General features: G+C 45.8%; 1 protein-coding gene across 1 annotated transcript in view; it reads right to left on the bottom strand.

Annotated features, from left to right (window-relative positions):
* Positions 1 to 23,807, bottom strand: part of LOC149435234 (kinesin-like protein KIF13B) — a gene marked incomplete at its 3' end in the record, with an annotated part of 253,576 nt that overhangs the window by 37,917 nt on the left and 191,852 nt on the right. The window contains exons 22-24 of the mRNA XM_089662874.1: positions 20,780 to 20,953; positions 16,054 to 16,211; positions 4,799 to 4,931 (exon numbers count right to left, since the gene is read on the bottom strand). Coding sequence (XP_089519000.1) covers positions 4,799 to 4,931; positions 16,054 to 16,211; positions 20,780 to 20,953 — 465 coding nt within the window. The remainder of the gene's footprint in view (positions 1 to 4,798; positions 4,932 to 16,053; positions 16,212 to 20,779; positions 20,954 to 23,807) is intronic.

Genomic DNA, 23,807 nt, shown 5'->3' with positions numbered 1-23,807 from the left:
CACACTTTATTGATGGCCTGGTTCAGACAGCGGCACTGAGCGTTAGGCAGACCATTCAGAATATAATGGGCTACAGGAAAATTGTCTATGCTGCAACATTTTTTTTTGCAGGTGTGTTGGGTGCTATAAGTGCTTGCCATGGTGTGTGACCGCAACACGCTGGGGTGAATGAGCCCCAACTGTCAATTTTGTAACAACTTCCACATTTTTAAAAAAGATGATTAGCCACTAGAGGGAGCTCTCACAAGCTTTCTGTAATTACTTTGTTTATAACTTGAGATAATGTATCAGCTATACACAGAAATTAAAGTTTTCGGTGAGTTGGCAGTTGTACAGACCTGGGAACACAGCCCACAGATGGTGGGAACCCCTCATAACGGGCACAGCAGGTGTGCAGATCTGGGAACACAGTCCACAGGTGGTGGGAACCCCTCATATTGGGCACAGCAGGTGTACAGACCTGAGAACACAGTCCACAGGTGGTGGAAACCCCTCATATTGGGCACAGCAGATGTACAGGCCTGGGAATACAGCCCACAGGTGAAGGGAACCCCTCGTATTGGGCACAGCAGGTGTACAGACCTGGGAACACAGCCCACAGGTGATGGAAACTCTTCATATTGGGCACAGCAGGTATACAGACCTGGGAACACAGTCCACAGGTGGTGGGAACCCATCATATTGGGCACAGCAGGTGTACAGACCAGGGAACACAGTCCACAGGTGGTGGGAACCCATCATATTGGGCACAGCAGGTGTACAGACCAGGGAACACAGTCCACAGGTGATGGGAACTCTTCATATTGGGCACAGCAGGTGTACAGACCTGGGAACACAGTCCACAGGTGGAGTGAACCCATCTTATTGGGCACAGCAGGTGTACAGACCAGGGAATACAGTCCACAGGTAGAGGAAACCCCTCATATTGGGCACAGCAGGTGTACAGACCTGGGAATACAGCCCACAGTTGGAGGGAACCCCTCATATTGGGCACAGCAAGGGTACAGATCTGGGAACTCAGTCCACAGGTGGTGGGATCCCATCATATTGGGCATAGCAGATGTACAGACCTGGTAACACAGTCCACAGGTGGTGGGAACCCATCATATTGGGCACAGCAGGTGTACAGATCTGGGAACACAGTCCACAGGTGGTGGGAACCCCTCATATTGGGCACAGCAGGTGTACAGACCTGAGAACACAGTCCACAGGTGGTGGAAACCCCTCATATTGGGCACAGCAGATGTACAGGCCTGGGAATACAGCCCACAGGTGAAGGGAACCCCTCGTATTGGGCACAGCAGGTGTACAGACCAGGGAACACAGTCCACAGGTGGTGGAAACCCATCATATTGGGCACAGCAGGTGTACAGACCAGGGAACACAGTCCACAGGTGGAGGGAACCCATCTTATTGGGCACAGCAGGTGTACAGACCAGGGAATACAGTCCACAGGCGGTGGGGACCCCTCATAATGGGCACAGCAGGTGTACAGACCAGGGAATACAGCCCACAGTTGGAGGGAACCCCTCATATTGGGCACAGCAAGGGTACAGATCTGGGAACTCAGTCCACAGGTGGTGGGATCCCATCATATTGGGCATAGCAGATGTACAGACCTGGTAACACAGTCCACAGGTGGTGGGAACCCATCATATTGGGCACAGCAGGTGTACAGATCTGGGAACACAGTCCACAGGTGGTGGGAACCCCTCATATTGGGCACAGCAGGTGTACAGACCTGAGAACACAGTCCACAGGTGGTGGAAACCCCTCATATTGGGCACAGCAGATGTACAGGCCTGGGAATACAGCCCACAGGTGAAGGGAACCCCTCGTATTGGGCACAGCAGGTGTACAGACCAGGGAACACAGTCCACAGGTGGTGGAAACCCATCATATTGGGCACAGCAGGTGTACAGACCAGGGAACACAGTCCACAGGTGGAGGGAACCCATCTTATTGGGCACAGCAGGTGTACAGACCAGGGAATACAGCCCACAGGTGAAGGGAACCCCTCGTATTGGGCACAGCAGGTGTACAGACCAGGGAACACAGTCCACAGGTGGTGGAAACCCATCATATTGGGCACAGCAGGTGTACAGACCAGGGAACACAGTCCACAGGTGGAGGGAACCCATCTTATTGGGCACAGCAGGTGTACAGACCAGGGAATACAGTCCACAGGCGGTGGGGACCCCTCATAATGGGCACAGCAGGTGTACAGACCAGGGAATACAGCCCACAGTTGGAGGGAACCCCTCATATTGGGCACAGCAAGGGTACAGATCTGGGAACTCAGTCCACAGGTGGTGGGAACCCATCATATTGGGCATAGCAGATGTACAGACCTGGTAACACAGTCCACAGGTGGTGGGAACCCATCATATTGGGCACAGCAGGTGTACAGACCTGGGAACACAGCCCACAGGTGGTGGAAACCCCTCATATTGGGCACAGCAAATGTACAGACCTGGGAACATAGCCCACAGGTGGTGGGAACCCCTCATAATGGGCACAGCAAATGTACAGACCTGGGAACACAGCCCACAGGTGGTGGGAACCCCTCATAATGGGCACAGCAGGTATACAAGCCAAAATAATCAGCACAGGGATGGTGGGAACCCCTCATAATGGGCACAGCAGGTGTACAGACCCAGGAACTCAGTACAGGGATGGTGAGAACCCTTCATAATGGGCACAGCAGGTGTGCAAGCCAAAGTACTCAGTACAGAGTTTGTGGAAATGCCTCATAATGGGCACAGCAGGTGTACAGACCTGAGAACTCAGTGAAGGGACAGTGGGAACCCCTCAAAATGGGCACAGCAGGTGTACAGACCTGGGAACGCAGTGAAGGGACAGTGGGAACCTCTCAAAATGGGCACAGCAGGTGTACAGACCTGAGAACTCAGTGAAGGGACAGTGGGAACCCCTCAAAATGGGCACAGCAGGTGTACAGACCTGGGAACTCAGTGAAGGGACAGTGGGAACCTCTCATAATGGGCACAGCAGGTGTACAGACCTGAGAACTCAGTGAAGGGACAGTGGGAACCTCTCAAAATGGGCACAGCAGGTGTACAGACCTGGGAACTCAGTGAAGGGACGGTGGGAACCCCTCATAATGGGCACAGCAGGTGTACAGACCTGGGAACTCAGCACAGGGATGGTGGGAACCTCTCATAATGGGCACAGCAGGTGTACAGACCTGGGAACTCAGTGAAGGGATGGTGAAAACCCCTCATAATGGGCACAGCAGGGGTGCAACTCTAGTAACTCAACTGACAGGTATTTATAAGGTATGTTGAGGGAACACTCCTTGACATAAATGCACAAGAAAACAAAGCATCCCTGATGTGCTTTATTTGCATATTTTGCATATTTTAACAAAGCATTTAACACACTCTTAAAGTATAACTTAAGGCAAATTTTTTTTTTAGTTTTGGATGGAGTGGATCGGAATTAGAACCCCTGTCAGTTTTTATTGTTGTCTGTGACCCCAGTAAGGAGATTCACCCTATTTATCCTGTTTACCTTTAGCATTTAAAGTAAAAGAAAACCCCTAATTTTGTGTTGTCCCCAGAAGAGTAATAAAACGGAAAATCTTCCAATGGGGACACTAGTTCTGGTGACCTGGGAGTCCCCAGAGAATTTCCTTAATTTGCAAGGATTTTCTCTCACTTCCTGTTTGGCTATGGGACAGGAAGTGAATGGAAATCTCTACAATGGGACATAGATGGCAAAAAAAAAAATCTGACAGGGGTTATCACCCTTCTTTGCTCTATCCAAAATGGGAAAAAACCTTTTGCTTATAGTTCTACTTTAAGTCAAATATAACACCAGGGTTTCCTTGACAGTCTAAAGCTGCTTTTCTCAGCCAAGGTTTTGTACGGAGGTTGCTGGGGGGGTCCATGAGTAGAGGACAGTGGCAGATTGGTGGTCAGAGTGTAGGCAGCAGATCAACGTAAGAGATCACTTCTTCACTGACCACCAATGTAGGAGATTGCTTCAACACTTACCAACAATATAAGGGGTCACTTCTACACTGACCACCAATGTAGGAGATTGCTTCAGCACTTACCACCAATATAAGGGGTCACTTCTACACTGACCACCAATGTAGGAGATTGCTTCAACACTTACCACCAATATAAGGGGTCATTTCTACACTGACCGCCAAGGCAAGAGATTGCTTCAACACACCACCAATATAAGGAGTCATTTCTACACTGACCACCGGTGCAACAGATTGCTTCAACACACCACCAATATAAGTGGTCATTTCTACACTGACCACCGATGCAAGAGATTGCTTCAACACACCACCAATATAAGGGGTCACTTCTACACTGACCACCGATTCAAGAGATTGCTTCAACACACCACCAATATAAGGGGTCATTTCTACACTGACCACCGATGCAAGAGATTGCTTCAACACACCACCAATATAAGGGGTCATTTCTACACTGACCACCGATGCAAGAGATTGCTTCAACACACCACCAATATAAGGGGTCATTTCTACACTGACCACCGATGCAAGAGATTGCTTCAGCACTTACCACCAATATAAGGGGTCACTTCTACACTGACCACCGGTGCAACAGATTGCTTCAACACTTACCACCAATATAAGGGGTCACTTCTTCACTGACCACCAATATAGTGAGAACAAAGAGACCCAGCTTGGAGAAACTGCAGGTATTTTAGACAATGATGATGCATATATTCCATTATCTGTATCTCTGTCCTCCTCTGATGGCAACAAATACATCAGTACAGATCATTCCAATCTTACCTGTCTCAGCTGATAGATGCCTCCCGTCTGAACGTCTTTAGCAGGGACAACCTCTACAGGACAGTATTCTCCATTCTCATTTAATTCCAATATCTGTACCCATAATTCCACCTTCCGGGTGACCTCACTCCACCTGAGGAGTAACATGGACCAGATTACACACACACGGCTTTATTCAGAGGAAACCAATCAATTAATTCTGTGTCTCCAACATCTCAGCCTTTAATTTAGCCTTTACAGTCATAAGTCAAAAATTACCAATTTTGACAGCTTTATCCAATTGGTAATTAGTTATCCAATTACACACAGTATTTCAGTGTCACCCACCAAGTCAAGTCCTAATCATGTCTGTTTATCAGCTTCCATCATTGCAGCTCATACTTTGACTGCAACCAATTTTAACGGACTATGGGATCAATTCACTAAAGGTTACCGCATGCGATAACACGGTCACGCGACTCATTTGTACAAATGATCGCATGCGGTAACAAAATGTCCAATTCACGAAAAAAAAAAAAAAAAGGATTCTGTGGTATTTAACGCAAAATTAAAAATGTGTCAGTAAATACCACAAAAAACCATGCGGTAAGCTGTTACGTCCAATTCACAAACAGAACAAAAAGTAAAAAAAGATGTGATATTTATCACCAGAGTTTAGCTGGCAGCATCACTTGCGGTATTTTTACAGATGCAGCGAGGGGGTCCCCCCAACCCCTAGGGGTCTGGTATATATATTAAGGGGAACCACATGCCAACATTTAATTAAAAAAAGGCATAGGGGTCCCCCCCAGATCCATACCAGACCCAAAATCGATTGTGAGGGGACCCACACGCCAATTTTTTTTTGGTGTGGGGTTCTCCCAAAATCCATACCAGACCTAAGGCTGTTTTTTTCTTTACTTTTGGTGTGAGGTTTTCCTTACACTCCATACCAGACCCAAAGGGCCTGGTAAGGATGGGGAGCGAACCATCATTTGTAATTGCTGGCATGTTTTGTTTACATTCAGCTGTCAGTGAGACACCCGCTGAAAGCTGATGAGTCATCTGTTGTTAAGGACGCTGCGGCTGCTTCCTTAACAACCAGCTACTGTGCAATAAATTACCACATGACAATATGCGGTAATTACCGCAATAACGATATTTTACCACATGAGTTCTTTACCGCAAAATTCTTAGTGAATTGCACATTTGCAAAAAATTTACCGCATAAGTTATTTTACAGCATTTTTTCAGTCGTTATTTAACTCTTAGTGAAATGACCCCTATGTGACCATTTGGATCAGAGGTTTGTTTTTTTTTTTATTCAAATCCACACAGCTTACAAATACATAACAACTAATGCTTAATGGGGTGTGATCCCATGTTATTGCTGAAAATTTTGAATTAACACTCTGAACACTGCTTTCCACTCTTCATATTTGCTTCATATACAGTATATTGCAATACATGTTCAAACTGGTCTACTGTGTCAAAACGATCCCTCTCTGGCCCACTGCATCAAAGTGATCCCTCTCTGGCCCACTGCGTCAAAGCGATCCCTCTCTGGCCCACTGCGTCAAAGCGATCCCTCTCTGGCCCACTGCGTCAAAGCGATCCCTCTCTGGCCCACTGCGTCAAAGCGATCCCTCTCTGGCCCACTGCGTCAAAGCGATCCCTCTCTGGCCCACTGCGTCAAAGCGATCCCTCTCTGGCCCACTGCGTCAAAGCGATCCCTCTCTGGCCCACTGCGTCAAAGCGATCCCTCTCTGGCCCACTGCGTCAAAGCGATCCCTCTCTGGCCCACTGCGTCAAAGCGATCCCTCTCTGGCCCACTGCGTCAAAGCGATCCCTCTCTGGCCCACTGCGTCAAAGCGATCCCTCTCTGGCCAACTCCTTCAAATCGATCCCTCTCTGGCCAACTCCATCAAAAGTGATCCCACTCTGGCCAACTCCATCAAAAGTGATCCCACTCTGGCCAACTCCATCAAAAGTGATCCCACTCTGGCCAACTCCATCAAAAGTGATCCCACTCTGGCCAACTCCATCAAAAGTGATCCCACTCTGGCCAACTGCCTCAAAAGTGATCCCACTCTGGCCAACTGCCTCAAAAGGGATCCCACTCTGGCCAACTGCCTCAAAAGGGATCCCACTCTGGCCAACTGCCTCAAAAGGGATCCCACTCTGGCCAACTGCCTCAAAAGGGATCCCACTCTGGCCAACTGCCTCAAAAGGGATCCCACTCTGGCCCACCGAGTCAAAGGGATCCCACTCTGGCCCACCGAGTCAAAGGGATCCCACTCTGGCCCACCGAGTCAAAGGGATCCCACTCTGGCCCACCGAGTCAAAGGGATCCCACTCTGGCCCACCGAGTCAAAGGGATCCCACTCTGGCCCACCGAGTCAAAGGGATCCCACTCTGGCCCACCGAGTCAAAGGGATCCCACTCTGGCCCACCGAGTCAAAGGGATCCCACTCTGGCCCACCGAGTCAAAGGGATCCCACTCTGGCCCACCGAGTCAAAGGGATCCCACTCTGGCCCACCGAGTCAAAGGGATCCCACTCTGGCCCACCGAGTCAAAGGGATCCCACTCTGGCCCACCGAGTCAAAGGGATCCCACTCTGGCCCACCGAGTCAAAGGGATCCCACTCTGGCCCACCGAGTAAAAGGGATCCCTCTCTGGCCCACCGAGTCAAAGGGATCCCTCTCTGGCCCACCGAGTCAAAGGGATCCCTCTCTGGCCCACCGAGTCAAAAGGGATCCCACTCTGGCCCACCGAGTCAAAAGGGATCCCACTCTGGCCCACCGAGTCAAAAGGGATCCCACTCTGGCCCACCGAGTCAAAAGGGATCCCACTCTGGCCCACCGAGTCAAAAGGGATCCCACTCTGGCCCACCGAGTCAAAAGGGATCCCACTCTGGCCCACCGAGTCAAAAGGGATCCCACTCTGGCCCACCGAGTCAAAAGGGATCCCACTCTGGCCCACCGAGTCAAAAGGGATCCCACTCTGGCCCACCGAGTCAAAAGGGATCCCACTCTGGCCCACCGAGTCAAAAGGGATCCCACTCTGGCCCACCGAGTCAAAAGGGATCCCACTCTGGCCCACCGAGTCAAAAGGGATCCCACTCTGGCCCACCGAGTCAAAAGGGATCCCACTCTGGCCCACCGAGTCAAAAGGGATCCCACTCCGCGCTGAGAACTCATATTTCCATAATTCCTAAGACAACCGATGATGTGCAGGAACCGCAAGCCTTTCGGCCCATTTCTCTTCCTAATGAAGACCTGAAGATCTTGGGCAAGATTCTTAGCTTTCGTATCAATAAATACTTGCGTAGCCTGATCCACAGAGACCAAGTGGGTTTCGTCCCTGGGAGACAGGCGGGTGATAATGTTCGTAAGGTGGTCCATCTTATACATTTTCTACAACAGCGGAAAATACCGGGATTCTTACTGTCCTTAGACATATATAAAGCCTTTGATTCTCTACCCTGGGAATATCTGTGGTTTGTGCTGTCTCGCTGGGGTTTTGGGGACTCTATTCTTTCTTGGATTCAAGCCTTGTATTCTTCCCCTTCACCTTCCATTAAATACGCTGGGTATTTCTCAGATCCCTTTCCTATTTGGCGAGGAACGAGACTGGGATGCCCCCTTTCCCCGGCGCTCTTTGTCCTGGCACTTGAGTCGTTGGCTATGGCACTCCGGACTGATTGTAATGTATCGGGGGTTCCATACGCGGGACAGGAGTTCAAGTTGAACCTTTTTGCAGACGATGCACTCTTGACTTTCACTAATCCCCTGACGACGCTTCCAAATTTGCAACAGGTTCTTGAGCGCTTCTCTTTGATTTTGGGTCTCTGTATCAATTTGAATAAGACTGCCACGCTTAATATTACTTTGGCCTCAGATCTGGTTTCGCGCCTACAGTCCCACTTCCCTTATAAATGGGCCTCTTCTTCTCTTGAATACCTAGGCATTTGCTTGACCTCCACCTATGACTCACTGTTTGCTGCAAATTACTATCCATTGCTTCGCTCTGTGTCCTCTCTTATGCATTCTTGGCAATTTCCGCACCTGTCATGGATAGGACGGATCAATTCAGTGAAAATGACCATCTTGCCAAAATTGTTATACTATTTTCACACCCTCCCAGTGTGGGTTCCTCCTTATTTCCTTTGGTTGCTTCAGGCGAAGATTATGCGTTTTATCTGGGCCGATAAACGCCCCAGAGTTTCCAGAGCTACGCTTTTTGTCCATAGACTCCAGGGTGGCCTTGGGGTTCCCAATGTAACTAAATATTATCAGGCGAGCCAGATCGCCCCACTATCTATGTTGCATGCTTCCTCAGACATACCTCTCTGGGTCCTACTGGAATGACCTAATTGTGCCCCTATTGCGATTTCGACGCTTCTATGGCTTCCTCCTGCCCTGCGCCCCACGGCACTGAGTTCGTACTTGCTCCATGGCTTACAAGTGTGGAACTCGGTACGTTATTCCAGTGGCCTAATGTCACCTTTCTTGCCTTTGCTCCTGACTACTAACAACCCCCTCTTTCCACCGGGTTTAGATCAACCAAGGGCGTTTTCTTGGTGGGTAGCCGACGGTTTTTCACAAGTACGACACTTTTTGACCTCTCGGTGCTTTCCTACCTAGAATTCTCTTCGGGAGTCACGGGATGTCCCTTCGGGGGAATTTTTTTCGTTACCTTCAATTGCGGCATTGGCTGCTCTCATCGCGGGGCACTTCTGTTTTCCCGTACCAGAAATCTACCTTTGAACTGCTTTGCCAACAGCGTCCGGGTGCCCCGGGCCTTATCTCCCTTTTTTATGCAGCCTTGAATAGACGCTCGTCGCATACTTCTTTCATATGTTGTTCAGTGGGAGCATGACTTAGGTGTGATTGTGGATCTGAAGGACTGGAATAGGGCCTGGTCGCTTGTAGCTAAATGCTCTTTTAATATGACCACGCTGGAGGCGGCCTACAAGGTGTTATTTCATTGGTATTGGGTATCGGCTCGTTTGGCACAGGCGAACCCTGTTTTTGGTCTCGTGTGTTTGGCCTCCTTTTCACCTTGTTCCATCTTTCTATACGACGGGATGCTCGGTATGCTTTGCTACATTGCCCCATACCAGGCCTCTTGGCTCACCAGCAGAAGTTGGCCTCCTATTTGTTTTTGTCGGCCTCTAGAACAATTGCTCAGGCCTGGAAGAGCCCGTTTGTCTTTCTTCAGGGGGTGCGGGACCGTATAACCGCTATGATGCTCAATGAACAGAAGTCGAGTATCTGCAACGACTCGCAATGTAAATTCTTGAAAATATGGGAGCCGTGGTTGCAATATACCTTTCCCACGCTCCCCCCTGGTTAGCCTGGGGATGTGATGTTGTTCGACTATGGCGTTCTTGGATCCCTGCTCTTGGTTTGGCTATCCTTTTTTCTTTTGTACTTCTCCTTCCTTCCCCCCCTTTTTTTTTCTCTGTTTGCTTTGGTGTGGCAGTGGATAGCTGCCTTTAGTCTGAGTTATTATCAGTGTTATATTTATGTTTTGTTATTTAAGTGCCATTGATGGCCCCTGCGTGGGCGTATCTTTTGCCCTATTGATGACTGATTTCTCTAATTTCTAGTTCCTCTATGTGCAATTGATAGCCCATGCGTGGGCGTGATTTGTTGCTCCTGTGTTGTTATAAATGAATAAAAACCATTGAAATACAAAAGAGATCTCACTCTGACCCACCGAGTCAAAAGGGATCCCACTCTGGCCCACCAAGTCAAAGGGATCCCACTCTGGCCCACCAAGTCAAAGGGATCCCACTCTGGCCCACCGAGTCAAAGGGATCCCATTCTGGCCCACCGAGTCAAAGGGATCCCTCTATGGCCCACTGCGTCAAAGGGATCCCTCTCTGGCCAACTGCTTAAAAGCAATCCCCCGTTAGCCAACTGTGTCAAAGTGATCCCCCTCTGGCCAAATAAGTCAAAATGATCCCTCTCTGACCAACTGCGTCAAATCGATCTCTCTCTGGCCAGTTGTGTCAATGTAATCCCTCCATGGCCAACTGCGTCAGAATGATCCCTATATAGCCAATCCACACTTGCTTATAGCTTAAGATCCACAATCCACACTTGCTTAAGATGGGGCATTGAGATAAAATGAGTTGTAGAAGCAAAGAAACATTAGGATGAAAAAAAAAGATAAATAAAGCAAGAATAAAATAATACAGTATGCAAAATGGAAAAAAAAGGATAAAAGAATGATAAAGAAAGGAAAAAAGGAAAGAAAGGATAAGTAAGGAAATGTGAAAGTTTGCCAGAAATATGTAACTGCATACAGCAGTGTGAAAAGGATGAAGCATTTTCAGCATTAATAAACTGTACCTCATTTTTGGAAACTCGTTCAATAGAAACTATCCTGACATATCCCACAGGAAGAATTAGAATTATGGCTGTCATTTTTCAAGTACGAGTTAGAAAATAATGAACACAACATGACTAGCTGTTATGGGAAAAGACACAAACGCTGATCGATGTAATCTTGAACAAAGGAAAAATAAGGAGGATAACCGTGTTGTCTAGAGATAATGAAATTAATCAGCCAATCAGTCAAATCTTTCATCAAATCCAGCCTCCATTGGCTGCATGCCTGTTCTGGGTCAGTGACTCACAAGGTAGTAAAACTTGATCTTGACCATTTGGGGTTGATTTACTAAAACTGGAGTGTACCACATCTGGTGCAGCTGTGCATGTTAGCCAATCAGCTTTTAACGTCAGCTTGTACAATTAAGCTTTGACAATAAAACCTGGAAGCTGATTGGTTTCTTTGCACAGCCGCACCTGATTTTGCATTCTCCAGTTTTAGTAAATCAGTCCTTTTATGACCTGAAGTCAAAAGGGGAAGACTTGCTATGCTATAGTGACTAATTAAAAATGTTCAATGTGCCTAGGCATTACCCTGAGAAATCTACCTTTGTCCCAAATCCTTCATCAAAATTGGAAGTGCACTCCCTGTGCCAAGGCACTCCTGCTAGGAGTGAATTTCCCTTGCCTACCACTCCAGTTGTGTATCCTCATAACTGTACAGTATATCTGCATTACGATATCATCTAAGGCAGTAGTCTCCAAACTGCGGCCCTTTGCTTGCTTTTATCCGGCCCTTGAAGCAATATTTTCATCCACTAATACTAACAATGGGGTGTAATTCCCCCACTAATACCAATGAAGGGGCAGAATTCTGCCCAATGACATCAAACACGGGGCACAATTCCTCTCAACGACACCAAAGACGGGGCACAATTCCACCCAATGACACCAAAGATGGGGCACAATTCCTCCCAACGACACCAACAATGTGGCCCAATGACACCAATAATGGAGCTTAATTCCTCTCAATGACAGCTACAATTGAGTCCAATGACACCAATTATGTTGCACAATTCCTCCCAATGATACCAAAGATGGGGCATTACTCATTCCCACTGACGTTGGGACCTTTTCTACTCCCAATGGTCACAGTCCGGCCCACCTAAGTCTAACAGACAATAAACTGGCGCTTTGTTAAGAAAGTTTGGAGACCCCTGGTCTCACCACATTTGGAATGAGATTTGGTGATGCCACTACTGTGCTGATCACTGTTCTGCTTGCTGGAGGAGGAGTTGTAACCGAGGACCTGCAGTGAAAAGATCTTCCTGCATGTGCTTAATCAATTCTGTTGATCTGTGGTGGTAGACGTGGTATACTTGGACAGAGGGGTGGCGGTGGATGTGGTATACTTGGACAGAGGGGTTGCGGTGGACGTGGTATACTTGGACAGAGGGGTGGCGGTGGACGTGGTATACTTGGATTTTGCAAAAGCGTTTAACACAGTTCCCCACACACAGCTAATGTGTAAGATAAAGTCTACAGGCTTGGAAAAATCTATATGTAAATGGATAGAAAACTGGCTAAAAGACGGTATTCAGAGAGTAGTGGTTAATGATTCATACTCTGAATGGTCTAGGGTCATCAGTGGTGTACCCCAAGGTTCAGTTTGGGATCCTTACTTTTTAATATATTTATAAACAATATAGGGTCTGAGATTATAAATCCCATTTCAGTCTTTGCAGATGACACCAAGCTGTGCCGTGGAATAACGTCCTTACAGGATGCCTCCAACTTACAAGCCGACCTCAATACGCTGTGTAATTGGGCAACTATGTGGCAAATGAGGTTTAATGTTGATAAATATAAGGTTCTGCACTTGGGGGCTAAGGATATGCATGCATCATACATACTAGGGGGGTACAACTGGGGGGATCAATGGTGGAGAAGGATCTGGGGGTTCTGGTAGATCACAAGCTTAATAATGGCAGCAATGCCAAGCTGCGGCTTCTAAAGTGAGCAAAATCCTCTCTTGTAATAAAAGAGGTATAGACTCCAGAGAGATAGATATCATATTACCCCGGTACAAATTATTAGTAAGACCTCATCTGGAGTATGCAATTCAGTTTTGGGCACCAATTCACAAAAAGAACATTGGGGAACTGGAGAAAGTACTGAGAAGGGCAACCAAACTGATAAGAGGCATGGAGGAGATCAGCTATGAGGAAAGATTAGAGGAACTGAATTTATTCTCTCTTGAGAAGAGGAGATTAAGGGGGGATATGATCTCCATGTATAATACATAAGGGGGGGATATGATCTCCATTTATAATACATAAGGGGGGATATGATTTCCATGTATAATACATAAGGGGGGATATGATCTCCATGTATAATACATAAGGGGGGATATGATCTCCATGTATAATACATAAGGGGGGATATGATCTCCATGTATAATACATAAGGGGGGATATGATCAACATGTATAATACATAAGGGGGATATGATCACCATGTATAATACATAAGGGGGGATATGATCACCATGTATAATACATAAGGGGGGATATGATCACCATGTATAATACATAAGGGGGGATATGATCAACATGTATAATACATAAGGGGGGGTATGATCTCCATGTATAATACTAAAGGGGATATGATCACCATGTATAATACATAAGGGGGGATATGATCTCCATGTAGAATACATAAGGATGGATATGATCTCCTTGTATAATACATAAGGGGGGATATGATCACCATGTATAATACATAAGGGGGGATATGATCTCCATGTATAATACATAAGGGGGGATATGATCTCCATGTATAATACATAAGGGGGGATATGATCACCATGTATAATACATAAGGGGGGATATGATCTCCATGTATAATACATAAGGGGGGATATGATCTCCATGTATAATACATAAGGGGGGATATGATCTCCATGTATAATACATAAGGGGGGATATGATCTCCATGTATAATACTAAAGGGGATATGATCACCATGTATAATACATAAGGGGGGATATGATCTCCATGTATAATACATAAGGATGGATATGATCTCCATGTATAATACATAAGGGGGGATATGATCACCATGTATAATACATAAGGGGAGATATGATCACCATGTATAATACATAAGGGGGGATATGATCTCCATGTATAATACATAAGGGGGGATATGATCTCCATGTATAATACATAAGGGGGGGATATGATCTCCATGTATAATACATAAGGGGGGATATGATCTCCATGTAAAATACATAAGGGGAGATATGATCTCCATGTATAATACATAAGGGGGGATATGATCACCATGTATAATACATAAGGGGGGATATGATCTCCATGTATAATACATAAGGGGGGGATATGATCTCCATGTATAATACATAAGGGGGGATATGATCACCATGTATAATACATAAGGGGGGATATGATCTCCATGTATAATACATAAGGGGGATATGATCACCATGTATAATACATAAGGGGGGATATGATCACCATGTATAATACATAAGGGGGGATATGATCTCCATGTATAATACATAAGGGGGGATATGATCACCATGTATAATACATAAGGGGGATATGATCTCCATGTAAAATACATAAGGGGAGATATGATCTCCATGTATAATACATAAGGGGGGGGATATGATCTCCATGTATAATACATAAGGGGGGATATGATCACCATGTATAATACATAAGGGGGGTATGATCTCCATGTATAAATACATCAGTGGTTCATATAGTGAACTCGGTGTAGAGCTATTCGCCCTGAGGTCATCACAGAGGACAAGGGGGCACTCTTTACGTCTGGAGGAAAAGAAATTTAATTTCCAAATATGGAAAGGTTTCTTCACAGTAAGAGCTGTGAAAATGTAGAATAGACTCCCTCAAGAGTTGGTTCTGGCCAGCTCAGTGGATTGCTTTAAAAAAGTCCTGGATTCTTTCCTAGATACACAGAATATAACTGGATATAACATTTCTAAGTAAAGTTGATCCAGGGAATATCCGATTGCCTCTAGGGGGATCAGGAAGGAATTTTTTTCCCTGCAGGAGCCTATTAACCTGTTCTGTACAAAGTGTGATATATGAAGGACGACACTCTGCTCTGTGATCAGAAACAGTTGTTGGAGCCATATACAGTATGAACCCATGCTGCCTAGACACACCCGAGTGGTGACCCCCCACCCCTCATTTGAACAGTAGTGAGCCTTGCGACTCCTCTCAACATTCTCTGCTCCCCTTCTCCCTTCAGTTCTCTGAATTTAACCACAGGTGTCAAGAGGGGGACTGAAGAGGGTAACATAATAAGAAAATCTGTAAACACAGAATATAACTGGATATAACATTTATAGGTAAAGTTGATCCAGGGAATATCCGATTGCCTCTCGGGGATCAGGAAGGAATTTTTTCCCTGCAGGAGCAAATTGGATCGTGCTTTGCTGGGTTTTTTGCCTTCCTCTGGATCAACTGTGGATGTAGGATTATAACTTATTTTTATTTTAATGGTTGAACTGGATGGACTTTTGTATTTTTTTCATCCAGACTATGTAACTGTACTATCTTCACCTCCATCATTACCCCACCAGTCATAAGGGAGCAGCTCTGGTATGAGCAAAACCAAGATGGCGGCCTCAACACATTAACACTGTGCAGAACAAGTCATAGTAAGTCAATATTGGGAAATGATCAATTGCAGGGGGACTACAGTCAACACCAGTGACTACCTTGCTGGATCACGCAACTCCCACAGTACTGGTTGTCTTTAAAGAGAAGTCAGAAATAGCAATTCCCATTTTTCTACTGGGATGATCGTATCTTTTATAGCTCTGGTTTTCCAGAAACAATGTTATAATACATAGGCATGAGCAGAGAGCACGGCAAAGCTCACCTGTCCCTCAGAGTACGCGTTTTGGCCTGTATTATTCCCAGATCCCAGAGGGCTGGATTCTTGCGGGGATCATTTTGCTTGTGTCCATAAACCTCAATGGCCAATGCCCCTTCAGCCAGATAATCCAAGAAATCTTCTGTGATGTTAATGGAAAACTCCTACTTGGAAAAACAGAAACCGGGTTAGGAGGAGCTGACAAGGTCTATATAAAGCCAACATGTTTGAGTCCCACTTTAGTGAGACCTTCTAACGTCCTATTGTGCCTCCAGTGCAGGAAGTGAAGAAGGAGCTTTCCAGCGGGACAACAAAACTTACAACCAAGCCCTACTCTGTCTGGGGATAAAAAAAAAAAAAAGCATACATACAAAAAAAAAAAAAAGTTTAGGCTTCAGATAAATGTTTAATATGAAATCTGGCCTTCCCTTCAGTCTTTCACAGTTGTACAGCCTCCTGCACTGAAATGGCTTACTCTGATTTCACTGCACACTGTGAGCTTCTCACAAAAAGAAGCAGCAAGTCAGACAGAGCTCATCTCATTTCCTGGCTGGACCGCGCCCAACATCATCTAGGTCTTTTCTTCCGAGGCCGACTACCCCTGGCTTGTCCCTTTCATTTATCGGATTTCGTTTTTTTCAATTATGGAGGCTCAGTATCACATGTGGGCATTACCTAGGATGGTCTGCATGCAAATATAGCCTGCTTGTGAATGCCTACTCCTCCAGACTGACATCCGTCCATCAGGGCATTATTATATTTGCATAACTCCTCCCAAGAGCCAGCCCACAGCTTGCATCAGGGCTCAGAACTCCAAAGAGGAGTACTGAGGCAGAGTGCTGTGGTGTTTTCACAGAGCTTTGTACAGTGACCTGCCCCTCCCATCAGCCATGATTTGCCTATGCTGCATACAGAAGCACAGAGGCCCATTGGCGAGATCACGGAGACTAAAATAAGGTGTGTAATAAATAAACGTTTTAGACCAAATTTCCATTAGCATGTTGATTTTGCTTGGGGGAAGGAATCAGGAAAGGCAAACTATCAGTAGACTAAACATTAGCTTTAGTGTATGAATAGCGAAAACCTCTCTTTTTAGTGCTGGATACAGTAGGGAAGGAATACCGCTTACAGTTGTCACTGAAACACAGCGTACCCATTAGAAGATGCACTTTTTTTTTTTTTTTTAGAGACAACCCTAAAATACTGGATTTTCTATCACTTCCTGCCTCAGTGACAACGGTGACCAGTACAAACCTACCCAGCGGGGACACAGGAAGAAATATCTGACATGTTTTAACCCTTTTCACACTCTATCCCAAAATGAATACATATGTTTTGGCTACAGATACACTTTACATGTTAAAGCCAAACACCCAAGCAGATATTAAAGACACAAATTAATGTAGATCTGTATTCATTATTACATCATTAAATGTATTCTTTTTTTAAATTGAAAACAGTGCAAGTACTTCAATTTGACCTGGTATCAGCCTTCTGTAGCTCTGAATAGCAGATCCCAGACTGAAGGTGGGAGAAGCAACACAAGAAGCCAATCAGATGTGTTTTAGTGCAAGGAGCAGACTGGCTGGGGGGCGTCACCATTGTAAATGTGAATTTTATTTTGGGGAGGGTAATGAGGTATTGAGGCAGGGGTGGAGAAAAGGCTAAGGTAGGGAATTGATATGGCAGTATGAATGTGTATGGTAGGTTCCTAGCGTCTTTAAAGCGGAACGTCGCCTCTTAGTCCCCCCTCGCCCCCCAACATATGGGTCATTACGTTTTTTGGTGAGTGGGTATCTAAATTTGATAGATACCCGCTCGCACCTCCACTCAGATCACGAAGTTTGGACCCATCTCTTTGCCCTCAGCCTTCTGGGACATGTCACAGGTCCCAAAAGGCTGTGGGAAAATACAGTGTGGCTTGCGCATGCACAGTAGGAAGCCAGATGTGAAGCCTCAAGCTGTCACAGCCGGCCTCCCACAGTAAATATGAAGGCACCGGGGACCCAAAGACCAGCAACAGACCGGCCTGGGTGAGAACAATGCTGGATCCCTGCACATGTAAGTATGCCTTTATTAAAAATCAGAAGCTACAATATTTGTAGCTTATGACTTTTAATTTTCTTCTTTCCAGGGTGAAGATTCTCTTTAATTAGATGGGGAATGTTGGTATCTAAGGCAAGTAAGAAAAAAAAACAAAAAAACAGAAGAATGACTCGCCTCGCCAATCATTGTTTGAGGTCAGGAAAAAAGTCTATCTAGTAGAACCAAATACTGGAAAATTTGGTTCCAGTGTATTTTAGAGAGTCAGGTTCTCCATAATTCCGATAACCTGAAAGCAACAAATTGTTGTTTTTTTGGTTATTTATAATGTTTGTAATCTGTGGGTTATTATTATTATACAGTATTTATATAGCGCCAAAAGGTTTGCTCAGTGCTGTACATTATAGTGGGGGAACGTACATGAGACAATACAGTAACAAGACAAAACACGAGGGGTTCGAGGGCCCTACTCTTTCGAGCTTACAATCTAGGAGGTCTGTGGGGTGTTGTACAACCGTATAGGGTTATTCATTTTATAATAAACAAAGTGTTACTAAACCCACAACAGTTAACTCAGTCTGTATATGCAGTAAAACATGCTTGTTATACTCCCTGGGGAACTTAAGGGGCTAATCCTCTACATTGTGTTAAAAGGCTGTTTGATCCTGTCTTCTCTGATCCTCCCCTTCTTCCAGTGTCCCCCTCCTATCTCCTGATAAGACATATCGTGTGGAGTAACTCTGCACATGCTCAGTTTGGTGTGCAGTGCTAGAGAGGTTTTTATATTTTTTGGGGGAGAGCGCATGTGATCAGCACAGGGCCAATCAGCACTGTCCAGACCGAAGTCAGAGGTTCTGCTTCCTCCTAGAGCAAAATGAAAATGCCTCCTACAAAGCTTTAACATTTGCTCGGCTGGACACTGATAGAAGTCCCAAGACTGCTCTAAGTGCTAAGGAGAAAAGTAGTTTATATTTACTAAGTCTCCATGTTGTGTGTACTGTGGGAGACCAGATGTAGTGAATGCAGGGTCCGGGGTTTAGTAACATTTTAAAGTGATACTAAATGGCTATAGTTTTTTTTTTTTTTGTTTAAAATAAAGGTTATATTTACCTACTCTGTGCAACGATAATGCACAGAAAGGACCCTGTCTCTTCTGGGAGTCCCTGCCAGCACTGTCAGCTTCTCCTTCCTCCAGGTGCCTCCTAGCAAGCTGGGTGACACACACTGTGCCGGTAAGTCCCACTCCCGCTCCCACCCCACAGGAGGTTGACTGACAGCAGCAGAAGCCTATGGCTCTGCTGCTCTTAGTGTCTCTTGTTAAAGCAGGCAGTGAGGGGAGTGATGCTGAAGCCAGGGACAGCGCTGGAGTAGTGACAGGACTCAGCACAGGCATTTTTTAAGCCAAAAGCTCCTGCGCATGATTGTAGAGGGCTGAAGAAAGGGAGGTATGGTGGAACCCAAATAAATGCAAAATTCGAGTGGATAAGCCAAGCCTTGCTGCTCCCGTGTGCGACAGGGGAAGTCAGGAGTAACTGCAGGAAAAAATGGAACAAGAGCGCACTGGTCTAGCGCATTATCCCAGATAATTTATTGAATGAAAGTTGAAATATACTCACAAACAAGAAGTGACAAATCGCATAACAAATGACAATCACTGGAAATATGCTCCATATGGCACCAAGAGCCCTGACATAAAAGAAGTGTCATCCAAGGGCCAAAGAAAGGCTGACACATTTTTAGGGAAACCCCCTTCCTTAGAGGGCTGTGAAGAAGAGGATTTCCCTCGAAACGTGTCAGCCTTTCTTTGGCCCTTGGATGGCACTTCTTTTATGTCGGGGCTCTTGGTGCCATATGGAGCACGTTTCCAGTGATTGTCATTTCTTATGCGATTTGTCACTTCTTGTTTGTGAGTATATTTCAACTTTCATTCAATAAATTGTTATCGGGGATAATGAGCTAGGCCAGTGAACTCTGGTTTCATTTTTTACTGGGGATTTTTTTCCTTAATGCAGTGAATGGAATTAAGGTACAAAAAAAATAAAAAAACAAAACAAAAAAACAAAAACTGACTTTTGACTCTTAATTTTCATTTCTTCATACAATGTTTGTGCTGCAGACATTTGCTTCAGGGGGTTGTTTCATTTGGGTTTAGTAATTAATTGATATTGTGTTACCTTCCCATGCTATATAAAAAGAAAAATGTGGCCCCGCAATAAATTTGAACAGTTTTATAGTACATTAAATACATATATAGTGAACACATGGATAGGCAATACCAGAGAAGCTGTTTGTGCACGGTACTCCGTGCACACTAGTGTTTTTTTTTAAGCTCAAAAACGCTGGATAAAAAATGCTGGTAATAGCAGTTTTAGTAGCATTTTAATACGTGAGGAGTGTTAGAATTTTATTAGCGTTTTTACACTACATGTAGAGGAAAAAATAAATCTAGAAAAAAAAGCTGTTAGAAGCATTTAGCGTTTTTTTTTTTGCTGGAAAAACACTCCAAAAACAAATTTTCTGCTTCTAGACACTGAAGCTCATAAAATGCGAATAACCTAAAGTAGTGTACATATACACATAGGATAACACTGTTTAGCTTCTAGAAGTAGAAAAAAAAACGCTAGTGTGCATGGAGCCTTAATGTGAACAAATAGATAGGCAATATCAGGGGAGCTGTTCCTGTACACACCTTGCAGTGATCGAAGACAACCATGCACTGGGGCTCCTTGCTGACAGGCGAGGATGTACTTGGGTCCACCTCAGGGGCCACATTTATTGGCTCTGGCTGGCCGTAGAAAGTATAGTGGCAGAATACAAAGTTGGTGAGGTGCTGCGGCAAACCCGTGGCTTGAAGCACTTTAACCTGAAATTAAAGAAAAAAATAAGTGAAAAAAAGTAAAAAGAAGGTAATTCGTGTGTGTGTGTGTGTGTGTGTATATATATATATTATATATATACACACCATATTTTGCGCTCCATAAGACGCGCCTAGGTTTAAGTGGTGAAAAACAAGAAAAAAAATATTCTGAACCAATGGACTGCAGACATAGTACAGGGGATGACCAGAGACTGCGGACACAGTACAGGGGATGACCAGAGACTGCGGACACAGTACAGGGGATGACCAGAGACTGCGGACACAGTACAGGGGATGACCAGAGACTGCAGACACAGTACAGGGGATGACCAGAGACTGGGGACACAGTACAGGAGATGACCAGAGACTGCGGACACAGTACAGGGGATGACCAGAGTCTGCGGACATACTGTAGTACAGGGAATGACCAGAGACTGCGGACATAGTACAGATGACCAGAGACTGCGGACACAGTACAGGGGATGACCAGAGACTGCGGACACAGTACAGGGGATGACCAGAGTCTGCGGACATACTGTAGTACAGGGAATGACCAGAGACTGCGGACATAGTACAGATGACCAGAGACTGTGAACATAGTACAGATGACCAGGGACTGCGAACATAGTACAGGGAAAATGCCAGCGACTGCGGACATAGTACAGATGACCAGAGACCGCAGACAGTACAGGGGATGACCAGAGACTGCAGACAGTACAGGGGATGACCAGAGACTGCAGACACAGTACAGGAGATGACTAGAGTCTGCGGACACAGTACAGGGAATGACCAGAGACTGCGGACACAGTACAGGAAATGACCAGAGACTGCGGAAACAGTACAGGAAATGACCAGAGACTGCGGACATAGTACAGATGACCAGAGACTGTGAACATAGTACAGGGAAAATTCCAGGGACTGCGGACATAGTACAGATGACCAGAGACTGCAGACGGTACAGGGGATGACCAGAGACTGCAGACAGTACAGGGGATGACCAGAGACTGCAGACAGTACAGGGGATGACCAGAGACTGCAGACAGTACAGGGGATGACCAGAGACTGCAGACAGTACAGGGGATGACCAGAGACTGCAGACTGTACAGGGGATGACCAGAGACTGCAGACAGTACAGGGGATGACCAGAGACTGCAGACAGTACAGGGGATGACCAGAGACTGCAGACAGTACAGGGGATGACCAGAGACTGCAGACAGTACAGGGGATGACCAGAGACTGCAGACAGTACAGGGGATGACCAAGAGACTGCAGACAGTACAGGGGATGACCAAGAGACTGCGGACCTTTGGGGAGGGAGGGGGAGCGGGTACCTGAAGTTGTCCTCTCTTTAGTGTGGGCACGCTGGCTTCTTCCCGCGCCGGCTTCTGTGACAGCCGGGTGCCCACTGCGCATATGCGAGAAGCGCTGCGCTTTGTGAATGGCCCGGTGCCTTCTGGGACCTGTCATGTGTCCCAGAAGTCGCCGGACCATTCACAAAGCGCAGCGCTTCTCGCACATGCGCAGTGGGCACCCGGCTGTCACAGAAGCCAGCACGGGAAGACTACAGCGCTGGACAGAGGAACAGGTGAGGTCCTGCAGGAGAGAAGAGCTGAGCGGCCGGCCCGGTATTCTGACATGGTGGCAGCGGCGGAAATACCGGACCGGCCACTCCATATTCGCTCCATAAGACGCACTGACATTTTCCCCCCTTTTTTTGGGGGAAAAAAGTGCGTCTTTTGGAGCGAAAAATACGGTATATTTAAGTTCCTGTAAAGTGTACAGTACTACAGCATATGAAGACATTATAGACAATTGTGCTCTTCCAACCTTGTGGTAAAAGTTTGGTGAAGGCACTTTTCTGTTCCAGCATGACTCTGTCCGTGTACAAAATCAGCTCCATGATGACATGTTTTGACCAGTTTTGTGTGGGGAAACTAGAATGGCCTGCACAGAGCTCAACCCTATCCAAAAGACATTGTAGACCATTGCTTTCTTTCAACAGTTTGGTGAAGACCCTTTTCTGTTTCAATATTTTTATTAAGAAAGTTTTTTTTTAAGAATATAACAAGCTCAAAATACACCCTCACAGGGGCAGAGCAGAATAATAACACAGAGACATCCTGCTGACTTGTATTAGTCAAATAACGAAATGTCCAATGACATCAAGAAGAGACGGCAAAAAACCGAACCAAATAGCAGCAGTAATCCAACATATCGGAAAAAGAAGAGAAAAGAAAAAATGTTAGAAGAAAAGAAAATAAAACAAAAGGGAATCAGAAAGGAAACATGAAAGAAGGGAAATTAGAAGGATCACGGATCCTGGGCTAGCATAGGCAGCGACTATAGGAGGCCATAACTAGTAGGAGGCAGGGATGGCAAGGAATAACGTATCCAAGGTTCCCAAACCTTAAGGAATCTCGGATGAGAGTCATGAAGAATGCTAGACATCTGTTCATTGAACAACATAGCATTCATCCGGGTCTAGTGAAGACCCTTTTCTGGTTCAACATGATTGTGTCCCTGTGTATAAAGCCAGGTTCGTAAAGACATGGTTTGACCAGTTTGGTCTGGAGGAACTTGAGTGTTCTGTACAGAGCCCAACCCCATTAAATACTTTAGGATAAAGTAGAACTTTATCCAACCTGCCTTTACAAATAGGCACAAATTGCCACAGACACTTTCCAAATGCGGAAAGCCTTTCCAGAAGAGTGGAGGCGGTTATAGCCACAAAAGCCCATGGTTTTGGAAAGATCACAAAGCTCATATAGGTATGATAGTCAGGTATCCACAGACTTCACTATATGACTTGTATACAGTATATATATGCAAAGAGGGAGGCCTGTTTGTAAAGGGGTGTTAG

Source organism: Staurois parvus, unplaced genomic scaffold, assembly GCF_062004578.1.
Source record: "Staurois parvus isolate SC_StPar_1 unplaced genomic scaffold, SC_StPar_1.0 ptg001573l, whole genome shotgun sequence".
NCBI lineage: Eukaryota > Metazoa > Chordata > Amphibia > Anura > Ranidae > Staurois > Staurois parvus.
The sequence above is the reverse complement of the archived record's forward strand: the minus strand, read 5'-3'. Positions and strand labels throughout refer to the sequence as shown.